Source organism: Siniperca chuatsi, linkage group LG1 (genome assembly GCF_020085105.1).
Source record: "Siniperca chuatsi isolate FFG_IHB_CAS linkage group LG1, ASM2008510v1, whole genome shotgun sequence".
In the NCBI taxonomy this organism is placed as follows: Eukaryota; Metazoa; Chordata; class Actinopteri; order Centrarchiformes; family Sinipercidae; genus Siniperca; species Siniperca chuatsi.
In genome coordinates, this window is record NC_058042.1 from 11,478,109 (window position 1) to 11,497,481 (window position 19,373).

Consider the following 19,373-nt stretch of genomic DNA (forward strand, 5'->3'; position numbering starts at 1 on the left):
ATAACGTACATGGTTATGTTTAGTCAACTCACACCACTTGGTTAGGGTAAGATCATCGTCTTGGTCATCCACACAGGCCACCTCCCTACAATGCATGCCGTACAAGAACATTGCATTTTATGGACTAATCCATGCAGCGATTATGTTTCCTCCAAAATGTATTTAAACTGTTTAGAAGTGTTTACATTTTTAGACAGGATTGGTTAGAATTTTCTTTATCTGGAATGGAAATCTCTCTCTCTCTCTTAAAAGTGCTTTTATAGTTTTAATTCAAATCAACATAGTGGTTATTGATATGATCATGATGATTATTTAATCCAACACAGGTTACAAATATATTCTTAAAATCACACTTACCATCTTCATCTGATCACAGCAAATAAAGCCAAATCTACCACTGTAAGGCCGGATATCACTGCAGTCTTAAACCTATTGTGTACCAGGGAGATGAGAGGGGGGATGTTTGTCTGCTCAATATTGCAGCAGACCAGTCAACCACATCACGGATCGGTGTGCAAACACTTCTATAATAAGAAATTTGTATCTAAGTATACCTCTACCTTTTCCAACAACGGTCTAATTTCATGGTGTGTTGTGTTTATTCTCTCAAGATGTTTGACCCCTTATGGAACAATTCAAATTTAATTTGTAGCACAAAGATCCAAAACACCACAGACACAGAGTCACAGAGTTAAGCCTCCCATACATGGAAAAACACTGTGGGGGCACAGGGGTGTGATTTGTTGGAAAAGCAGTTTATTTGTAAGGGGATTTGTGCTGATCTGCACATAAACACAAATAATGGAAAGGCTATTATCCTACCACAAACCTTAGTACAATAATACAGTATGTTTTTAATTACAGTATTTGGTCCCCCAGATACATACACTATTAAATGTGAATTCATAAGAACAACTTGGCTTAACAATAGTTGAAAATGTATTGTATTTGATGCCCTTATTTTCCATGCCTGCATGAGTGAGGCATTAACGCTAGCTTGAAGTCACATTACTAACAGTTCAAACACAGTTGTGGGAGGCATTGACTAGTGTTTTCCCTGTAGTTCCATAAATGGGATGAGGGATGTCCGAGATATAAAACTGTACATGGACCATGAACCAAAAACAATGCAGTGACCCTTGGGCTGTAATTCTGATAATACCAGGACTCGGTGGTATGAGCGATCATGCTGGGTTACAGTGGTGTGACCCTGTATTTCCTGTATGTTGTTAAAACCAACACAGTGTACAATAAAATAAAATAAAGCAATAGAGTGTACACTATTATTATTACAGTTACACTGTCTTTCTTCATCTGACCACCACAAATAAACCCAAATCTAACACAGATGATATATGTCTGCAGTCTGTTGTGTAGGGAGATGTGAGGGGGAATCTGGGGGATGTTTGGCTCCTCAATATTGTCAGCAATCAGGGTTATCTCTCTGACCTCTTTATGCTGTATACCAACTGTCATTAACATGTCCTAGGTGATTACATTGTGATTGGATAGTGCAAAAACACATAAAATCCAGAAGGAAATGCTTCCAGGAGGCATTAGACCTGATTACCTAAGCAACCTCTGGGAGTTCATTATGATACAATCTAATACAGGAAACAGCCTCAAAAATTACCATGGGGTTGAATCAACACGTGACCCATGTGCACAAAAATGAACATTGTGAGCTTCACAAAGGTATTATTTATCAAGGGACTTTTTGTAATGGTCTGTGTCAACACATGCCAGCTTGTCAGGATACACCAATGATGTATTTCCCAGTGAAGACATGCGTCACGTTTCCAGAAAAGCAGTAATTTATTCGCTAGCCAGATTGTAGAGGTGAAATTATTACTCCATTAATCAATTAATCAATCGACAGACAATAATCTGCAACTATTTTAATATTTGATTAATCGTGGAATAAACATTCAAACAAATATTCTCTGGTTTCATCTTCTCAGATGTGAAGATTTGCTGCTTTTCTTTGTTATATATCATTGTAGACTGAATAGATTTCATCATCAGCATCCAGTTTCACCAAAATCAGTGAATAAAGTTATAAAAGTTGTGTGTTTTTGTACAGTAATCAGTGAGGCTCGGCCCCCACAAACACTACAGCGTCAATCGTTTTTCAAACCTAATTCTTGTCTCATTTGTGGTGTGATAAACAGTAAGTTCAAATTCAGTCACCAAATCAGTGCATGCAGTTATAAAGTTGTGTTTTTGTACAGTAATCCAGTAGTCAGTGAGGCCTTCTCGCCTTTCTGCCACAAGTGGACTAAGCACATGAGCAAAGCAGCACATGTTCAAGCAAGTGATGAAAGCACTGACAGATTACATTTTCATTTTCTTAAGACACCAAAAGAGCATGGTGACATGTAAATGCAAAGACTGGGGGCGCTGTTTCGCTTATTGCATTTGAATATTGTCCACTGTACAGCGGGTTACAACTTTGAAAATTAAATGTCAAACAGCTTTTCCATTTTCATTATAATGTGGTCATAGAACGCCCATATAAGTATGTGAAAATGAAAATTGCACATAACAAATATCACACATGTGGACAATTATAATGTTATTGTGGAGTTACATTTTCATTTTTAAGTTTACATTATCATTTGAATATAGTCCCGTATACTGTACGCTTCCATGTTACGGGCATCAAATGTACTTTATATTCCATAGATGTTGTCTCTGTTCCATATGTATAGGAATATGCAGGATGAACCCTTAATGAACAACAACTAAACTATGAGGAAAATACACTTTGGTGGAGGGCGGTGTCATGTGTCAAGCTTTCACTAACTCATGTAGTTCCTACCTCTGGCTGAGCACCAACATTTCAGCACAATTAAGGGGATCTACTGTACTGAACTCTCATTCTGTGTCATCCAGAGGAAGATGCCCTGTATTCTCTTTACACTATCGCACAGTTTTAAAGCTCCTGCCCCAAACATAAAGCCTCTCTGGAACAACATATTTCATGAGAATATCTTCAGCTGTCATACATGCCTTCTGATCTTGAGTAGGAAATGGCTGAATATAGTTGGGGTAAATGGGACTGACAATAAAATGTAAATTATATCCTCCAATTATCCGCTATTTTTACCAAGCACATTACATCATTCATATCCCACATACACTCAAGCTTGAGTGTTGATAAGTAGAGCACAGGGCTTAGAGCTTACTATCACAATGTCTTATAGAAGGTAATCAGGAACTTTTTCAAGAAAAAACATACCTACCCCGAGCTACTCTGAACTGAGGATGCATTCATTATTTACAATAATTGACTATCTGACAAGTCACAATGCAAGACAGCCGAACAGGCCACAATAATCAGTTCCCTATCGGGGTGAGTGAATAGTTTTAACAGTTCTGTCAGGAACACTCGTGTCATTTATTGCGGATCATTTAGCTGTGACGAAGTTGGCAGCAAAGACACAAACAGGAAATCAACCATATCAATGCTACAATTCTCCAATCATGATCAGAATTGTTCAGACAAATAGACAGGTCTTCCTCGTAGCTATTTGCAGTGCGCTCTGCTTGATGGGCTCCTTCCTGGCCCCTACAATTGCTGCTTGCATCAATAGCTCTTGTTTAATGTGTCTAACAGACTGGGGATATACAGGCAAACTGAAGCAGACTTTAAACTCCTCTATCTGGCTAGAACTTTGATATCTGGCTGGAGTTGCTGCAGCCAAAGAGAAAAAAACAGGATGTATCCAAAGTTATAATAGCTTATGTACTGTCTGAATATGCCTTTACCTAAAAGAACAAGTTTTCTTTTAGGTTCCTTAACCATTTTTGTGCACTTCAATAGATTTGATGTTAGTAGGCTACTCCTCGGAATAAGTGAACAAAGTCAAGTGTTTCAAGGCTATAATTTAACTTGTTGTTGTTTTTGAGGAGCAGCTGTGAAAAAGGTTCCAGACAACTGTGATGGCATTATTTATAAGGGACACGTGTTTGTTAGTGTACAGCTTGACAGAATTAACTGCATGTCCTAACTTAGTGTGGTTAAGTCCCAACATTCTGTAGAAATTGGAGTAAATTGGGATTGCTACTGATTAAACCTACAGAACACAGTAATTACCAATATAATTATGTAAAGCATCTTTAAAGGAGTGGGATGGAAACAAACACCCTTTGAGACACATTTATTCACACTGAGTGCTACACACTACAACAGGGAAAATCAAAAGTGCACACCCACCAACTCTTTCCTCCATCTCTGCTTCGCTTCATCACTTTTAATTGACAGTGCATATTTTTCTGCTATGAGATTTCATTACGGAGTTACTATTATAGCATTATTACATCGAATGCAACACTCATTGTACTAAGCAAGAAATACTCCCCTTTATCTCTTCAGGCCAACTGAAATGGGAACATATTGATTCCCTCTGCCACAAAGTGGCAGTATGCCTGTATATCAGGCATTCTGTACATCTTTACTGGCCTTGAAAATTGTATAGCTCTGTTCTTGATTATGACACAACACGTTCAGCTTTCTAAAGTTATCTGATGGGCTTACGACACACACTTCTTCAAACTAACTGCATAATACATGACAAGTGGTCATGTAGGGAGACTTATACAGGCTATATGAACCATGCAATAAAGCATGTCATTATGCACTACTTATAACGGTGGCGCTATAATGTCCAAAATTCCAATTTTGAGCTCAATCCTCTCTGCCAACCTGACTATTTGCAAATTGAAACAAAAAACAAAAAGTAGAGGGGTGCATATAACCAGAACTACTCTATATCAATTACGTATATAGTAGAGGGAGAGATAGGTGTGTGGTACATACACATACATGTATGTGTTATTAAAATGTCAAAGCAGAAACACTACCATTAGTATAAAGTAATGGGTTAAAAGTTGGGAGTTTGCACAACATAAGGGTTAACATAGAGTTAACATTAGGAAAAGGAAAACATACTGTACAGAATTATCCAGAGTCATTCCAACACTGACCATCTGACCAAATTGAGAAACATACTGGAGAACCCACACACCACTCTGACAGGACAAGAAACTTCGGCATAACACCAAAAACTCATAATGCAATACCCGCTTCCTGGTGGAAACTAAGATACAGTAAAATGCAGTACACAGAGGAAGCTGTGATATTTCATGTTTCAAGATGCTCCTGTTCGCCTTAGCACTCGCCTTGCTTTCTTCTCTTTGAGAACCACAATAAGAGAACAATCAGAAGAAAACTAATCATTCTGATTTTTCTTTCTGTACAGAAGTGTTAACTACAGTATGAGAGTTAAGGAAAGCCAGACAATCCTCTGTGTTTTTTTTGTTGTTGCTTGAATTGATTAAGCTGCTTTATTTTTAGCATGGTTGTTTACACTTGAATACCTAGAAATAGACATACCTCATAAAGAAATGCAGGTTGGAGAAACACTGCTGCAGACCGGCAGAAAACCAGCAGACTGACATCCAACTGAAGGGACAGGTCATGTAATTCACTGCTTATGAATTTATTCTGGATGTTTTACGGGAAGAACACAATTCATTAGTCAACAGCTGTGATTGCATTTTACTGATGTTGGTATGTGTAAACCATAGATCATAATAGACAATATGATCCTCAATTAGTGGGGAGAGGAAACTCATTAGAAACAATTACAGTCACACATTCCTTTGAATCCCCACAGAGTAGACTCTGGTTCTCCCAGGTTGCAGAGTAAAAACCTGGAAAGGAAGAAAGTGAAATGCATCCCTCCGCACCTGTGATTCCTCTTCCAGACATCTCCGCCAGCTGCAGCCTTTTAAAGGCCCAGAGGTAATAGTTAAATTTAAGCATCTATTATGGATAAAATAGCAAATGGTTTTCAGTGAAAGGTACCTTGTTTAGCCTGTTGCCACCACGACCTGGACATGGATGAGAGGCCAAAAATGGATGAATGGATGGTTGGGATATTCAGAGCTCTTTTCTGGAAACAGAGAAGAGCCATGTTCAGACTTGATGGGTTCACTAGAACTGAAATACTATGCATGTTGCCGCTTACCTCCAAACGTGGTTTTTCATGTGGTTTATACACAACAGTACAGTGTACAGCACATGAAATAGGTAAATAATTAGATAAAATAGACAAAATCATGCCTTTTGCAAGATACAACAACCACAGTTCACATATACAGTATTTGTTTCTTGCAAATTGTGGGTCCTTACAACTGACTAATATTTAAGACTGAATGAGACCTTAGAGATAAGAAACAACCCTATTTCACAAACAACTCTCAGGACAAAGAAACCAACGGTGTATATATGAACATACTGTATTAAAAGAGCATAAATTGGACTTTCAGACATCACACCTTACAAAATGAACTGAATCTGTGCTTTTGGAAATGTAGCCATGGGGAGAGTGACATTTTATATCCTGCCTCTCATTTGCCAAACATAAATTGTATGTTGTCATCTGATAATATCTTATCATTCTGGTCAGTGATTTGAATGCTAAAAGCTTGTGTTGCCTGTAAAATGATGTGTGGAGTCACCCTGGCATTTCCTCAAAAAACAAAAAAAAAGGCAATTACTGGTATGTGTTAGCATACAGCAAGACACTGAAAAAACAACTATTTCCTGCAACTTAAACTGAATTATCCAACAAGGTGAATTAATTTCTAGTCATGTAGATAAAAAAGAGAGTTTTGTCATATATAATATAATAATTAATTTACTAAAATCTCAAATATCTCATCTAAATCAAGGCTATAAAATGTTTCCAGCACTACAGAAGTAAAAGAATGTAATAGAAAATATGGCAAAAGCAGGTTTTACCTTGAAATAATGAATGTGGTTCTTAAATGTTGAGCTATGGTTGTATAATAGAAGGAGTTGGTCATATAAGGATACACACACATTATTTAGCACCAACTCAGATATATCAGTGCTTTTATAAAGCTGCAAAATGCCCTGCTGTAATTACCACTTACAAGTTAGAAACTGGTAAATAACTTCCATGTGACGGCAACACAGTATTATGATCATGAGGAGACTCAGGGTCAGGGACATTGTTGAGAAGCCTCATTCACTTAAGTTAAAGAGATTTCTCACTTTCTCATTTTCATTTCTTTCTTTCTCTGTTTTCCAGTGTCCATACCAAACATCAAAACTGATTTTTGTAATTACAGGAAGAAATCTATGGCACCTCATTCTGAGAGAATGAGTCACTCAATGTTGTAGACCCATGATTATAACTGATATGTGGGTGTTTTTACAGAAAACTGTAGCTGCAACAATGATTGCACACCTACAGGGTGATCTTAGTATTTTGACAGGGTAAACCAGTGTAATTCAGCAGAGAGGTCTATGTTTTTTTTTTCTCTCTGTATCTTTGTTGGATTCTTCATAACACAGATTATCACAACACAGTTTCTCTAACAATGACAATCTCCAACAAAATGTAAAAAAAAAAAAAAATCTGTTTTGATGTATCCAGTATAAAAAAACAGTATGTTACATGTTGATGTTTGATCTCTTTAAACATGATCGCCTCCATCCAAATCATGCAAGATCCCGTCTTCTATCTATGAACATCAAACTCACACTACATTCCTGCAAAGCATTCACCACCTGAAGGTATGACATGAGGCAGCTCATTTTCCAGGTGAGCCCGGTTCCTTCACTCTCACTCTCTGCTCCTACTTCCTGTATTGATTACTAATGGCCCTCATAAGCACCTCCAGCCTATTTCTTGCACAAGTTGTTATAACCCTAAAAATTTAATAATCATAAAACCCAAACAAGCTCCAGGTTGCCATTTGCGAGTATATGGCAAATCCTCTATATCGATTCCTTCTCATGTAATGTTTAATGACTGGCAAATAAATAAGACATCAGAGATTTGCCATGCTTTCAACATACATTTTGCTGCTGCTGGAAATCAGTTTGATATGGTATACTCTTAAACTCCTATACCTTAAACCGTACCTCTCAGTTCACCCTATAGGCCTTCACCTCCTCCGTTGTTAAGGAGGAAATTTCAAATTACATATATCTTTAACCTCTCCATTTCTACTGGAGTTATCCCTCAGTTCTGGAAATCACATTTACTCCAACTGCATAAGGGTAGTGATAAAAGTGATCTTAATAACTATCGGCCAATTTCCAAACTGTCCTGTCTTGCTAAAGTCCTGGAGTCATTAGTTAATAATCGGCTCAACTCTTTCCTCTCAATTTATATTAACAGCATTACATCCTTTATAACAAATTAAAATGCCCATCTGCGGATGATACAGTTCTGTATTGTTTTGCAAATACTGCACACTCAGCCACTGAGATATTACAACAAGCCGTTGACAAATTGCAAGATGCATTTTTTTATTTTTATTTGAAATTAGTCCTGAATTCAAGCAAGACTAAATACATGCTATTTTCTAGAGCCACAGATATTATGGACAATAGTTTGCATATTACCACTATGAATGGACAGAGTATTGAGAGGGTTTCAGAGTACAAATATCTTGGGATCTGGCTGGATCAACAAGTTAGGTTTAGATTTCCCATTGACACACTTGTCAGCAAGCTAAGACAAAAAATTGGATATTTATACAGAAACAGAACAAATTTTCCAATGTTTAGTGGGAAGCAGATAATTGAGGCCGTCTTCTTGTCTGTCTTGGACAATGGTGATATCTATAGACACACCTCTGCCTCCACTCTTAAGCAGCTAGATTCAGTTTATCACGCTGCCCTAAGATTTATCACCGGTGACAGTTATTCTACTCATCATTGCATTTTGTATGAAAAGGTTGGGTGGGCATCTCTAACAGTAAGACGTGACAGGCATTGGTTCTATTTATTTATAAAGCCTTTCGTGGCAACTTGCTACAACATGTCACTTCTTTATTAAACTGGTCCCACAATCATTATTTGACTCGATCTAGTGATTGGTAGAAGCTCATGTCCCGTGTGCAAACACTAAATTTGGGAAAACGGCAACACATTTGTACATATAGGTCAATTTAAAACCATGATTACAAACTACTCCGCACTTGAATGTAATTTTTTTTAACTGTGTTGTGTTGCTGTTTGTTTTCTCATTACTTATTTTTTGACATCATTGAAAATGAGGGCATGCCCTCAATGATTCTTCGAGATTTAAATAAAGGTTCAATGAATGAAATTAATGAATGTTACATATATTTTGCCTGAATACACACTCTTTAAAACTTTATAGCCAAGTCAGATGGACAACAAAGTCATAATTGAGATGAAGGACACGCAGGATAATAGTGAACAAAAAAAATGTATTTCTCAAGCTAGCTATATTAATTAAATGGTAATATTAAAAAATGATGATTATTAAATATGGTGAAGCACATTATTCCATAGCTACTCTGTTAAATACTGTATGTACTATAACTCCAAAAAGGCACACTTCACATGCTCTGCTTACTGAAATAATGCATTTTTTCATTTGGATTTGGTGGCTCAGTGGATGACGGTAGCATTGCACAAGGATCTCAGACCGGAAGCCTGACTATGTGAAGAATATCTAAGTAGTATTTGAACAAATGTTCTGCAGGATTCTTTGACTTTCCTATTTGTGTGTAGTGCAGCCCGTTCTCATTCATATAATCCATTTTTGTGAAAAAAGTATATGATCACAAAATTATTATTAGACTTGTAGACTTAACTGCCTTATATCTGAATCTTTGTTACATTTTTATGCAGCAGACAGTAAGGTAGTCCAGTAGCTGTGAAAATGACTAATTAGCCAAATCCTCCCTGTAAATGTGAAGCAGTGTAGAAGCGATGCCGTGTAGAAGTTTGACCTTTAGGTTGACACATTAGAGTCTCAGTATATATGTAGGCATTTACTTGCCGTCTTCCCTCTTGTCACGAGCTGTCTTCACTGCCAGAGTCATAATTGCTACTAGAAATAAATGAGTTAAATGTGCATTACATCAACAGGTTGATCCAGACATTTTTAAAAAGTCTGTAGCTGCACATCCAGCACTATAAGAAATCATTATACATCTCACACTTGACTGAAGCCTGTTTTTGAAATTTCACAGCCTGATAAAACATTTGTGATAACACACCTCTGGGGAAATGGTATGTATTTGCTTGTCAGTAATTAAAAATATAAATCTTATGGGCAGTAATAAACAAACTCAATCTGTGACGTGTGGGGTTTTTCATTTATATATGCCACCAGTTGCTATGCACAAACTCAGAACAGAGACAGAAAAAGCAAAGAGGAGAGAGATAGTATAAAATAAATAGTGATTAAACCAATCAGAAGTACCTGAAAAATACATGTATTTTAAAGTTTCTGCTGAGCTGTTATAAAGATTAACTTTAAGTACATTTAAGTTCCCTGTCAAAAATATATAACTCAGTTTGACAGGATCTAAAAAAGTATTGGTGTTGGAGTGCATGTCAAGTATCTTATAACTTGCTAAGGTCAAATCAGCCTGTGCACTGAGCAGAAAAGGATCTTGATCTCGACTTTCTTTCTCTGGTTCGTAGCAGTCTTCGACCAGGATCCATTTCAACCACTACAGGCAGGCTTCTGTCTCTCACATCAGTAAGAAAAGAGAATGGGAGGGAATGTTTGACCTTTTTCGGTGCACAGTCTGAAAAGTGATATGTGATTCAAATGTGTCAGGGAGAAGAAAAAAAATGAGGAGAGACGGAATGCAAAAGGAAAGAGCAAATTACAGTCAGAGGGAATGAAGACAGAAGAAACATTTCTTATAAGGGATATATTGCACTTTTGGTGTCTCAAGACTCTAATCCACCCAGGATATCTTCTTTGATCAAACAACGTGTCAATCAATGTTCAGTTATTATGAATTGCATTATGCCTCTCAAATGCCAACCAGCAGGCAGTAAAGGATGTGCAGCAACCATGGGTTGTCTATGCCATTGCCACATGGTGAATCAACACATTACCTTGAGAAAGAATTTACATTTTAACTCATAAGCCCAGAGCTATAAAGCCCTGTCCCTGAGCATATCAAAGTACCTTGTTACTACCTTGTTAAGTGCTATAACATCAGTTCATCAAGTGAATTCAAAGTTTTGATTTCATTGAAATCCATTTCAAAGAAAATAAAAAACGTTTCCTATCCAAATTTTCACTCCCACGTATCTAAACTTGTAAGTTGGGGATGCCTGATTAGAAGCTCTGATTAGTATTCAGGGTCCACAGCATGTGTGGTGCCAATTATCCACTGGGTCATTACCACTCTTGAGAGACGATGCGCTGGCAAAAGGGTTTTAAGGGAAAAGGCCTAAATTTTCATCAGCAGTTGCAGTGGCTCTTTTGTGGTATTGACAAAGAACAAATGAAACCAATGCACTCAGTGGGATGAAGAAAGAGTGAGCTAAGAAATAGAAAATGGTTCCTTTCTATTTATACATTGCCAAAACATTATAGGTAGGTTATGAAAGAAAGAGAGTCTCTCTGTTAGCAATTTATTCATGTAACTCAAAATATAGCTAAAGTAATCAACTGTTTCCGTAGGAACGTTTTGGTCATGAGTAGAACAACTCAAATGATTTTATTAGGCTATTGCACAACGGTTGCTTAGCTGGCAGGTGGCACAGTACCACAAGCAGCAGGATGCAGTTCATGTGATAATAGCCCCACTGATGTTTTTATCTGTGTGTCAGCTGATTACGGGAACTGAGGTGGGAAGTAAAGGGTAAAAGTAAGTATTCACTACAGTTATTGTTTCTTTGAAGAGGACATATTTAATAACTTTAAGAATATGGATCATTAGAGTTCTTCTGGCTGAATTACTTTGCATTATTTTGAACATGCATACACCGTGGAAAGAGACAGCACTGAAATTCAAATAGCTGTCACACTCTAAAATGGCCTCTGCTTTATGAATGTTTCTCACACAGAAGAGTTCTTCTCACCTGTACTAGTGAGGGCCATCACAGAGAATATGTTAAAGCATAACTAGTGAGACACAAACTTTTTAATGTGATTTCTGGTGCTCCTTCTTCTCCTGACCAATATGTGTCATTTTAAAGGTCTCCATTACAGCTGTAAACTACAATCTCAGTTAGAATATCCTCATGGTGAGAACCAATTTCTCACTGGGAACATTGTTATCAAAACATCATGTTCCAGTAACAACAATATTCTCTCTATGATGTTCTTGGAAGGTTACATAATGTAACCCCAAATCCAAGCATGAGCAATTAATTTCTTTATATAGAGGTAAAAACTTTCAAACTAAAATGTTAGGCAGTGATAACTGTTTTATGAAGGGGATAATGACACTCAGACAAACTGCCTCTTAAGGCTCTTTCACATTGGCTTCAGCGTTGTTCACTGCTTCTTGGCTGAGTAGCAACACTGAAGTTGTGACACCAACTGTTTAAATTTTCCAGCACCAGCTCCTCAGACCTTGTTTAAGTTAGAAAATACATAAATTACCTGTTTGACCTTGTACTTTAATGGATACGAAAGATAAACATATTTGTTACTTGTATTATTCATGAAGCCAATTCAACAGCATGAACAAGTCAATAAGTCAGTGTGAGAATCAAACCAAGGTGAATAGTGTGATTGACTGCGCAAGGTATATGGGGAATCACAAGGCCTTAGGTTTGGACCCTTCCCTTAGGCTCTCTCTTCGATGTGAAATTGTAGGAGGTACACCGTAAGACCTAGAGCATATATTAGCATACTACATTATTCATCACTTGTCAGTAACTTGACTGGCAGAAACATTAGATGCAGCCAGTTTAAAACAGACTAAATAATGAGATAACAAACCTGAGACACAGTTTAAATTTAGAATTGGGAGCTGTGTAGTTGCTGCATTTGCTGATTTTAGCCCCTTCTGGTGTCTGAGTCAAGGTCATGTGACACATAATCACAGCAGAAGCCAATTATAATAAAGACTGCTGTTTGTTATGAGTTCAATTTATCTTTGAGGTGCCATAAATATGATTTTGCTGACCCATGACACAAAATGACCATAATACACCTGTGGAGGTTTGATAGAGATAGTGATCAATACCAGTGTCTTAATACTTACTTCACACACAACCTTAGAGTCCTGGCAATGTTGGAAATGTCTATTAAATCGAAATATAACTCTTGCTTTGCAGAAAAACCCAAGACACACACACACACACACACACACACACACACACACACACACACACACACACACACACACACACACACACACACACAAACACACACTCCCAGTGAGCAAGTAAAAGCAAGTGATGAGTTCCTAATGACTGCAGCTGGCCAGCAGAGCAAGAAAGTCTTTCACCACTGTAGACAGTTATGTTGTCACTTTTTTCTCCACATCAGGGTGTCAGACTTTAAAGTGAAGTGACAGATCACTTGTTTAGCTGCTCTCTCCCAGCAAAGGACACTAGCGGCTGGATCCAGAGGCAGAAGGGTCAGGCCACCAGGTTGGTTGTGCTAATGGACTGCTGGCCAGGCAATAAGCCAGCCTCTCAAGAGACATTTGCAACCTAGTTCTCACCTCATCTCATGTCCTTTGTATCACTCCCATTGCCATTTGCCAACACCGGGGCTTATTCTCACTTTTGCTGTCTGTTCATTCACACTCTGCTTCTTACTGTGTCACTCATTGTGTGCTCACTTCTCATCGTTGTCGAAGAGCATGAAGCGAAGTCTTGGTTTCAGAAGTGTGTAGTTGGTTGTTTTCTGAAGCTATAAAGCTCACAGCACAGTTCCAGCATTTGTGTAAGAGCACCTCAAGATGGCAGTGTTCACCATGGCAGGCTACTCAGCCTTTGAGCTCAACAGCTTGCCCTTCTCAGAAGCAGCACTGGCAGGGAGCTGTGGCTGAAAGTGAAGGTTATCTACTGCATTGAAATTAAGTAATGACTGGATGGCAGTAGGTATTTAATGATGGCTGGATCTGTATGGCTGACTCGGATTTCCATTTTATTAAATCTGCTGTTTTCTAGTTACCTCGTTTCACTTCTGACGCGTCATTTTGGGGTTACTTGGCTCAGTTACGCAGTTCACCCTCCTCTTGTTGCTTTGAAACTTGTCAAGTGAGATAATCTGCTGTTATGGACTATTCCAAAGTCACATCACAGCCTCCTTAGATCATCACAGCTCTAGCACGAGGCAGTAAACACCAAAAGAGATGCAATTCACCCATTACGCAAAGAGCTCTCACCACATGCTGCTGTATAGCTTTGATGACAGGGATAACTGTCAAGGTTATTTCTTATGGACAAATGCTGATGACTGGCTGCAGGGTGCCAAGTGTGGCGGACAGAGGGTGAATATGCACCCCGTGCAAACATGCTTAGACAACGGCTTCTCTGTCTAGAGTGCAATTATTAGTGACTCTCACACAAGGCTTGTATTGTATATGCCCGTGTTTGTTCTTGGCAAGTCATATCCATCCGAAACCGTTGCAGTGCATCTTTTTTAATGTGCTTCAGTCTTGTGGCTTTGTATGTCCACCCCAATTAGTGTAGCCTACCTGACAACAGCCAAACAGGTTGGCTTATGCGTTTGATGCGTCCCTTTAGAGCCAATGCCTGCTATCTGCTTTTATATAATCATCCACAGTGTAAAAGCTAGAGGACAGACACTCTTTTTTCCCCCAACATTATCATCAGCAGCTTCATCATCATCATCGTCGTCATCACCATCATCCCCCTCCAGCCTCGGGGTTTTGGTTAAGCGTCTCTGCAGCCTGCAGCATCCTCACGGAGCATCTCACCGCGGACAACCCTCCGGTCTGCATTAAGTGACGTGACTTCGAGCCAATCCTGTTGCTGCTCGGGTTGTCGACGCCACTGAAAGAGAGGGGCGGTGTCCAATGACGAGGGTCGGCGGGGTGGGGGGCGTCGGTGTGGTGTACTTCACCACCCCTCCTATGGGTTTACACAGAGTTAGTGCAAGATATTCTGCTCTGGGAGTGAGAGTGCAAGGATAAACGGCACATACACGCTGCGCATCGCTGTCACACTGAACAGCCTTTATATTGAGGTTTACATTTCTAAGTGGGATCGACTCTGAGATTTCTCTTTGTTTTTTTGCATGAAAGCCTTAATGATCGTTTTTTAACCTTGTGTCTACGTCGGCTGATTATTGATGGAGCCCCGTGAACTTGAAACATGACGGGACACGAGAGTGTCTTCTTGCGTTTACCTCGTCTGCGCCTTCACCTTAACAGGTAGCCCGGGGTGTGTGAAAAAACCGCCGGTTTTCTCGGGACGTGTACGGGAGATGAGCGTTGATTTTGGGACCCGTTCTAATGGAAGAAACCACAAACCACTGACCACCTGGCTGTGTCTGCTGGAGAGCGACGCTGATCACCGCAATCACCGCAGGTCGCACAATTAGATCCTGTCCATTCCTGAAGTTAAATGGGGAAAACGGAACTGCGACATATGCAGCCTCTTATTTACCCCAGTTTGTGCGACCAGCTGCTTTTACCTAAAACCTGTTCTTGAGTCTGATTACTCCTGCGAGGCGATATATTTTTTTTATCTTTCCTGGACCCAAAGCTAGATCTGACTGAGAAGGATATCTTTACCCGAATAAGCTCCCAGGCACACTGGATGAGAAGACTATGAGCTGACACACTCCGATTTTTCTCCTGCGCTGTAACGGATTTGGGTATGTACGATAAGAATAGGTCTCAGTTGCCCACTAAGAATTCAAAATCTGACTGAGCTTACTTTGTAGGCTTCATTCATGCGTATTCATTCGAGTAGGAGCCCACACAGCTCTGTAATTTTGGCAATTTAAGTGCAAAAATTAATAAGACTGTCTAATGTGTTATGAAGTTTTGTGGCCGTGGGGTTTGAGGCGCTGAGAATTCTTAGTGACCATACAATATGTGGGGGATTAAGAAAAGGAGCAACAGAACGAATGGCTGCCTAAATGGTTGCTGCAGTGTTTTGTTGATTTTTTTTTCTGTTAATTGTTGATTAAGGCCTTTGGGCAGATTTAATATCAATCATTAATTAATGAATTTAATTACTGTGCTCAGCAAAGTTATTTCACTGAAGAGAAACTCTGTCATGTATTCATAGGTTGGTCTGTGGAAGATTCCTGCCATCGCGTGCAAGGAGTCACTGCCTGTAACAACATAGAAAGAAACCTTTGAGTTGCAAAGAGTGGAAACACATTCACACTGCCATGGATCTAAAAGACTATTACCTGTTGGGTGCCCTGCTTGCCTGCATATGGCTAGATCCTTCAATAGCCCAAGAGCTAATCTACCCCATCAGAGAGGAGTTGCAAGAAAATGTCCTCATTGGAAACATACCAAAGGACCTAAACATTTCCCATACAAATGCTGCCACTGGAGCAAGTGCTAATCTAGTCTACCGGCTCGTCTCCAAAGCAGGAGATAACCCACTAGTCCGCGTTCTGAGCAGCACTGGCGAGATATTCACAACATCAAACCGAATCGACAGGGAGAAGTTGTGCCCCGGTCCCTCGTTTGAGGACAGCGAGTGCTCCTTTGAAATTGAAGTGGTCATCCTGCCTAATGATTATTTCAGGCTGATTAAGATCAAAATAATTGTCAAAGACACAAATGATAATGCCCCCATGTTCCCATCCCCTGTGATCAACATCTCCATCCCTGAGAACACGCTCATTAACAGCCGTTTTGCTATTCCTTCTGCCACTGACCCAGACACTGGCCCCAACAGTGTCCACAAATACGAGCTGATCAATGGGCAAAGTGCCTTTGGCTTAGACATAGTAGAAACGCCTGAGGGGGAGAAGTGGCCCCAGCTCATTGTGCAGCAGAATCTGGACAGAGAGCAGAAGGATACATACGTGATGAAGATCAAAGTGGAGGATGGTGGCAGTCCACAGAAATCCAGCACTGCCATTCTCCAAGTTACAGTAACAGATGTCAATGATAACAGACCAGTGTTTAAAGAAGGTCAGATAGAGGTGCATATACCAGAGAACTCCCCTATTGGCACGTCTGTTGTGCAGCTTCAGGCCACAGACGCAGACATAGGGGGAAATGCAGAGATACGTTATGTCTTTGGGACTCAGGTGTCTCCTGCTACTAAAAGACTCTTTGCATTAAATACAACATCTGGCCTAATTACAGTGCAGAGGCCTCTGGACAGAGAGGAGACTGCTATTCATAAGCTCTCTGTTTTAGCTAGTGATGGCAGCTCTAGTCCTGCCAGAGCTACTGTTACCATAAATGTGACTGATGTTAATGACAATCCACCTAATATTGACCTGAGATACATAATCAGTCCCATTAATGGCACTGTTTTCCTCTCGGAGAAGGATCCCATCAATACCAAGATAGCTCTCATCACAGTGTCAGACAAAGACACTGACATCAACGGCAAGGTCATTTGTTTCATAGAGAAGGATGTGCCCTTCCATCTCAAAGCCGTGTATGACAACCAGTATCTGTTGGAGACATCTGCGCTGCTTGACTATGAAGGGACCAAGGAATACAACTTTAAAATTGTAGCTTCTGACTCTGGAAAACCAAGCTTGAATCAGACTGCTTTGGTAAGAGTGAGGTTGGAGGATGAGAATGACAACCCGCCTATTTTTACTCAGCCAGTTATTGAGCTGGCTGTTATGGAAAACAACAAACGCGACCTGTTCCTCACTACTCTTAGCGCCACTGATGAAGACAGTGGGAAAAATGCAGAGATAGTTTATCAGCTGGGACCAAATGCATCATTCTTCGATCTCGACCGCAAAACAGGGGTCCTGACTGCATCCAGGGTTTTTGACCGGGAGGATCAGGATCGGTTTCTCTTCACTGTAACTGCAAGAGACAACGGGACACCCCCTCTGCAAACGCAGGCAGCCGTTATTGTAACTGTGCTGGATGAAAATGATAACAACCCTAAGTTCACACATAACCACTTTCAGTTTTTTGTGTCTGAGAATCTTCCTAAATACAGCACCGTTGGGGTGATAACTGTGACAGATTCAGATGCTGGAGAAAATGCTGCTGTTTCTCTTTCCATACTGAATGACAATGAGAACTTTATACTGGATCCGTACTCTGGGGTGATAAAATCTAATGTGTCATTTGATCGGGAGCAACAGAGCTCCTACACTTTTGATGTCAGGGCTGTGGACAGTGGCAGACCTCCTTGCTCCTCAGCTGCCAAGGTGACCATCAATGTCATTGATGTGAACGACAACACCCCCATCGTCATCTACCCCCCCTCCAACACATCTTTCAAGCTCGTCCCTCTCTCCTCTATCCCAGGGTCTGTTGTAGCAGAAGTATTTGCTGTAGATGGTGATACAGGGATGAATGCAGAACTGAAATACACCATAGTGAGTGGGAACAACAAAGGTCTGTTCCGAATTGACCCTGTCACAGGGAATATTACTCTGGAGGAAAAACCAGCAGTGACTGACATAGGCTTACACAGATTAGTGGTCAATATCAGTGACCTAGGATATCCCAAATCACTCCATACGCTGGTGCTGGTATTTCTGTATGTCAATGACACTGTGGGCAACTCAACACTCATCTATGATCTCATCCGACGCACCATGGAGACCCCAATTGACCGAAACATTGGTGAAAGCAGTGAAACTTATCAAAGTGGTGACTATTTAACCATAATGATAGCGTTTGTCACCGGCGCCTTAGTGGTGATTATTGTCATCTTTGTCACTGTGCTGCTGCGCTGCCGCCATGCTTCCAGGTTCAAAGCTGCACAGAGGAAAAAACAGGGGGCTGAGTGGATGTCACCCAACACAGAGAACAAGCAGAACAAGAAGAAAAAGCGCAAGAAAAGGAAATCCCCAAAAAGCTCCTTGCTCAACTTTGTCACCATTGAGGGGAACAAACCTGACGATCCTGCCCACGAGCCAATCAACGGAACCATCAGCCTGCCCACCGAGCTGGAGGAGCAAGGGATTGGACGCTTTGATTGGAATGCCACACCTACCACAACCTTCAAACCAAGCAGCCCAGACCTGGCCCGGCACTACAAGTCCGCCTCGCCGCAATCGGCCTTCCACCTCAAGGCCGACACACCGGTCTCAGTGAAGAAGCATCACGTGATTCAGGAGCTCCCATTGGATAACACATTTGTTGGGGGCTGTGACACCCTTTCCAAGAGGTCCTCCACGAGCTCCGACCACTTCAGTGCCTCAGAGTGCAGCTCCCAAGGAGGGTTCAAGACGAAGGGGCCCATGCACACCAGACAGCAGGTAAAAGAGCACTTTTACTGGTCTATAAGTACTGCCTATAACTGCCCTGTTCCACAGTGCTAAAGTGCCAGTCCAGATTAGAGACTCACTCTAAGTTACTGTGAAGAAACAGAAAAGAGTACAGGAGACATACTGATTCAGCAAGTTCCACTGTTTCTCAAACTTATCAAATGTAAA

General features: G+C 40.3%; 1 protein-coding gene across 8 annotated transcripts in view; it reads left to right on the plus strand.

Moving 5' to 3' along the window:
* Window positions 1-14,875: 14,875 nt before the first annotated feature.
* The window catches only part of LOC122876885 (protocadherin-9), a 198,772-nt gene continuing 194,274 nt past the window's right edge, over window positions 14,876-19,373 (plus strand). For 4 of the 8 annotated variants that reach the window (XM_044197774.1, XM_044197792.1, XM_044197801.1 and 1 more), the window contains exons 1-2: window positions 14,878-15,635; window positions 16,055-19,196. In XM_044197774.1, the coding sequence (XP_044053709.1) occupies window positions 16,161-19,196 (3,036 nt within the window). In that variant the 5' untranslated portion in view covers window positions 14,878-15,635; window positions 16,055-16,160. Of the gene's footprint in view, window positions 15,636-16,054; window positions 19,197-19,373 lie in introns of all 8 variants that reach the window. The other 4 variants (XM_044197784.1, XM_044197811.1, XM_044197830.1 and 1 more) reach the window with 3 other exon arrangements.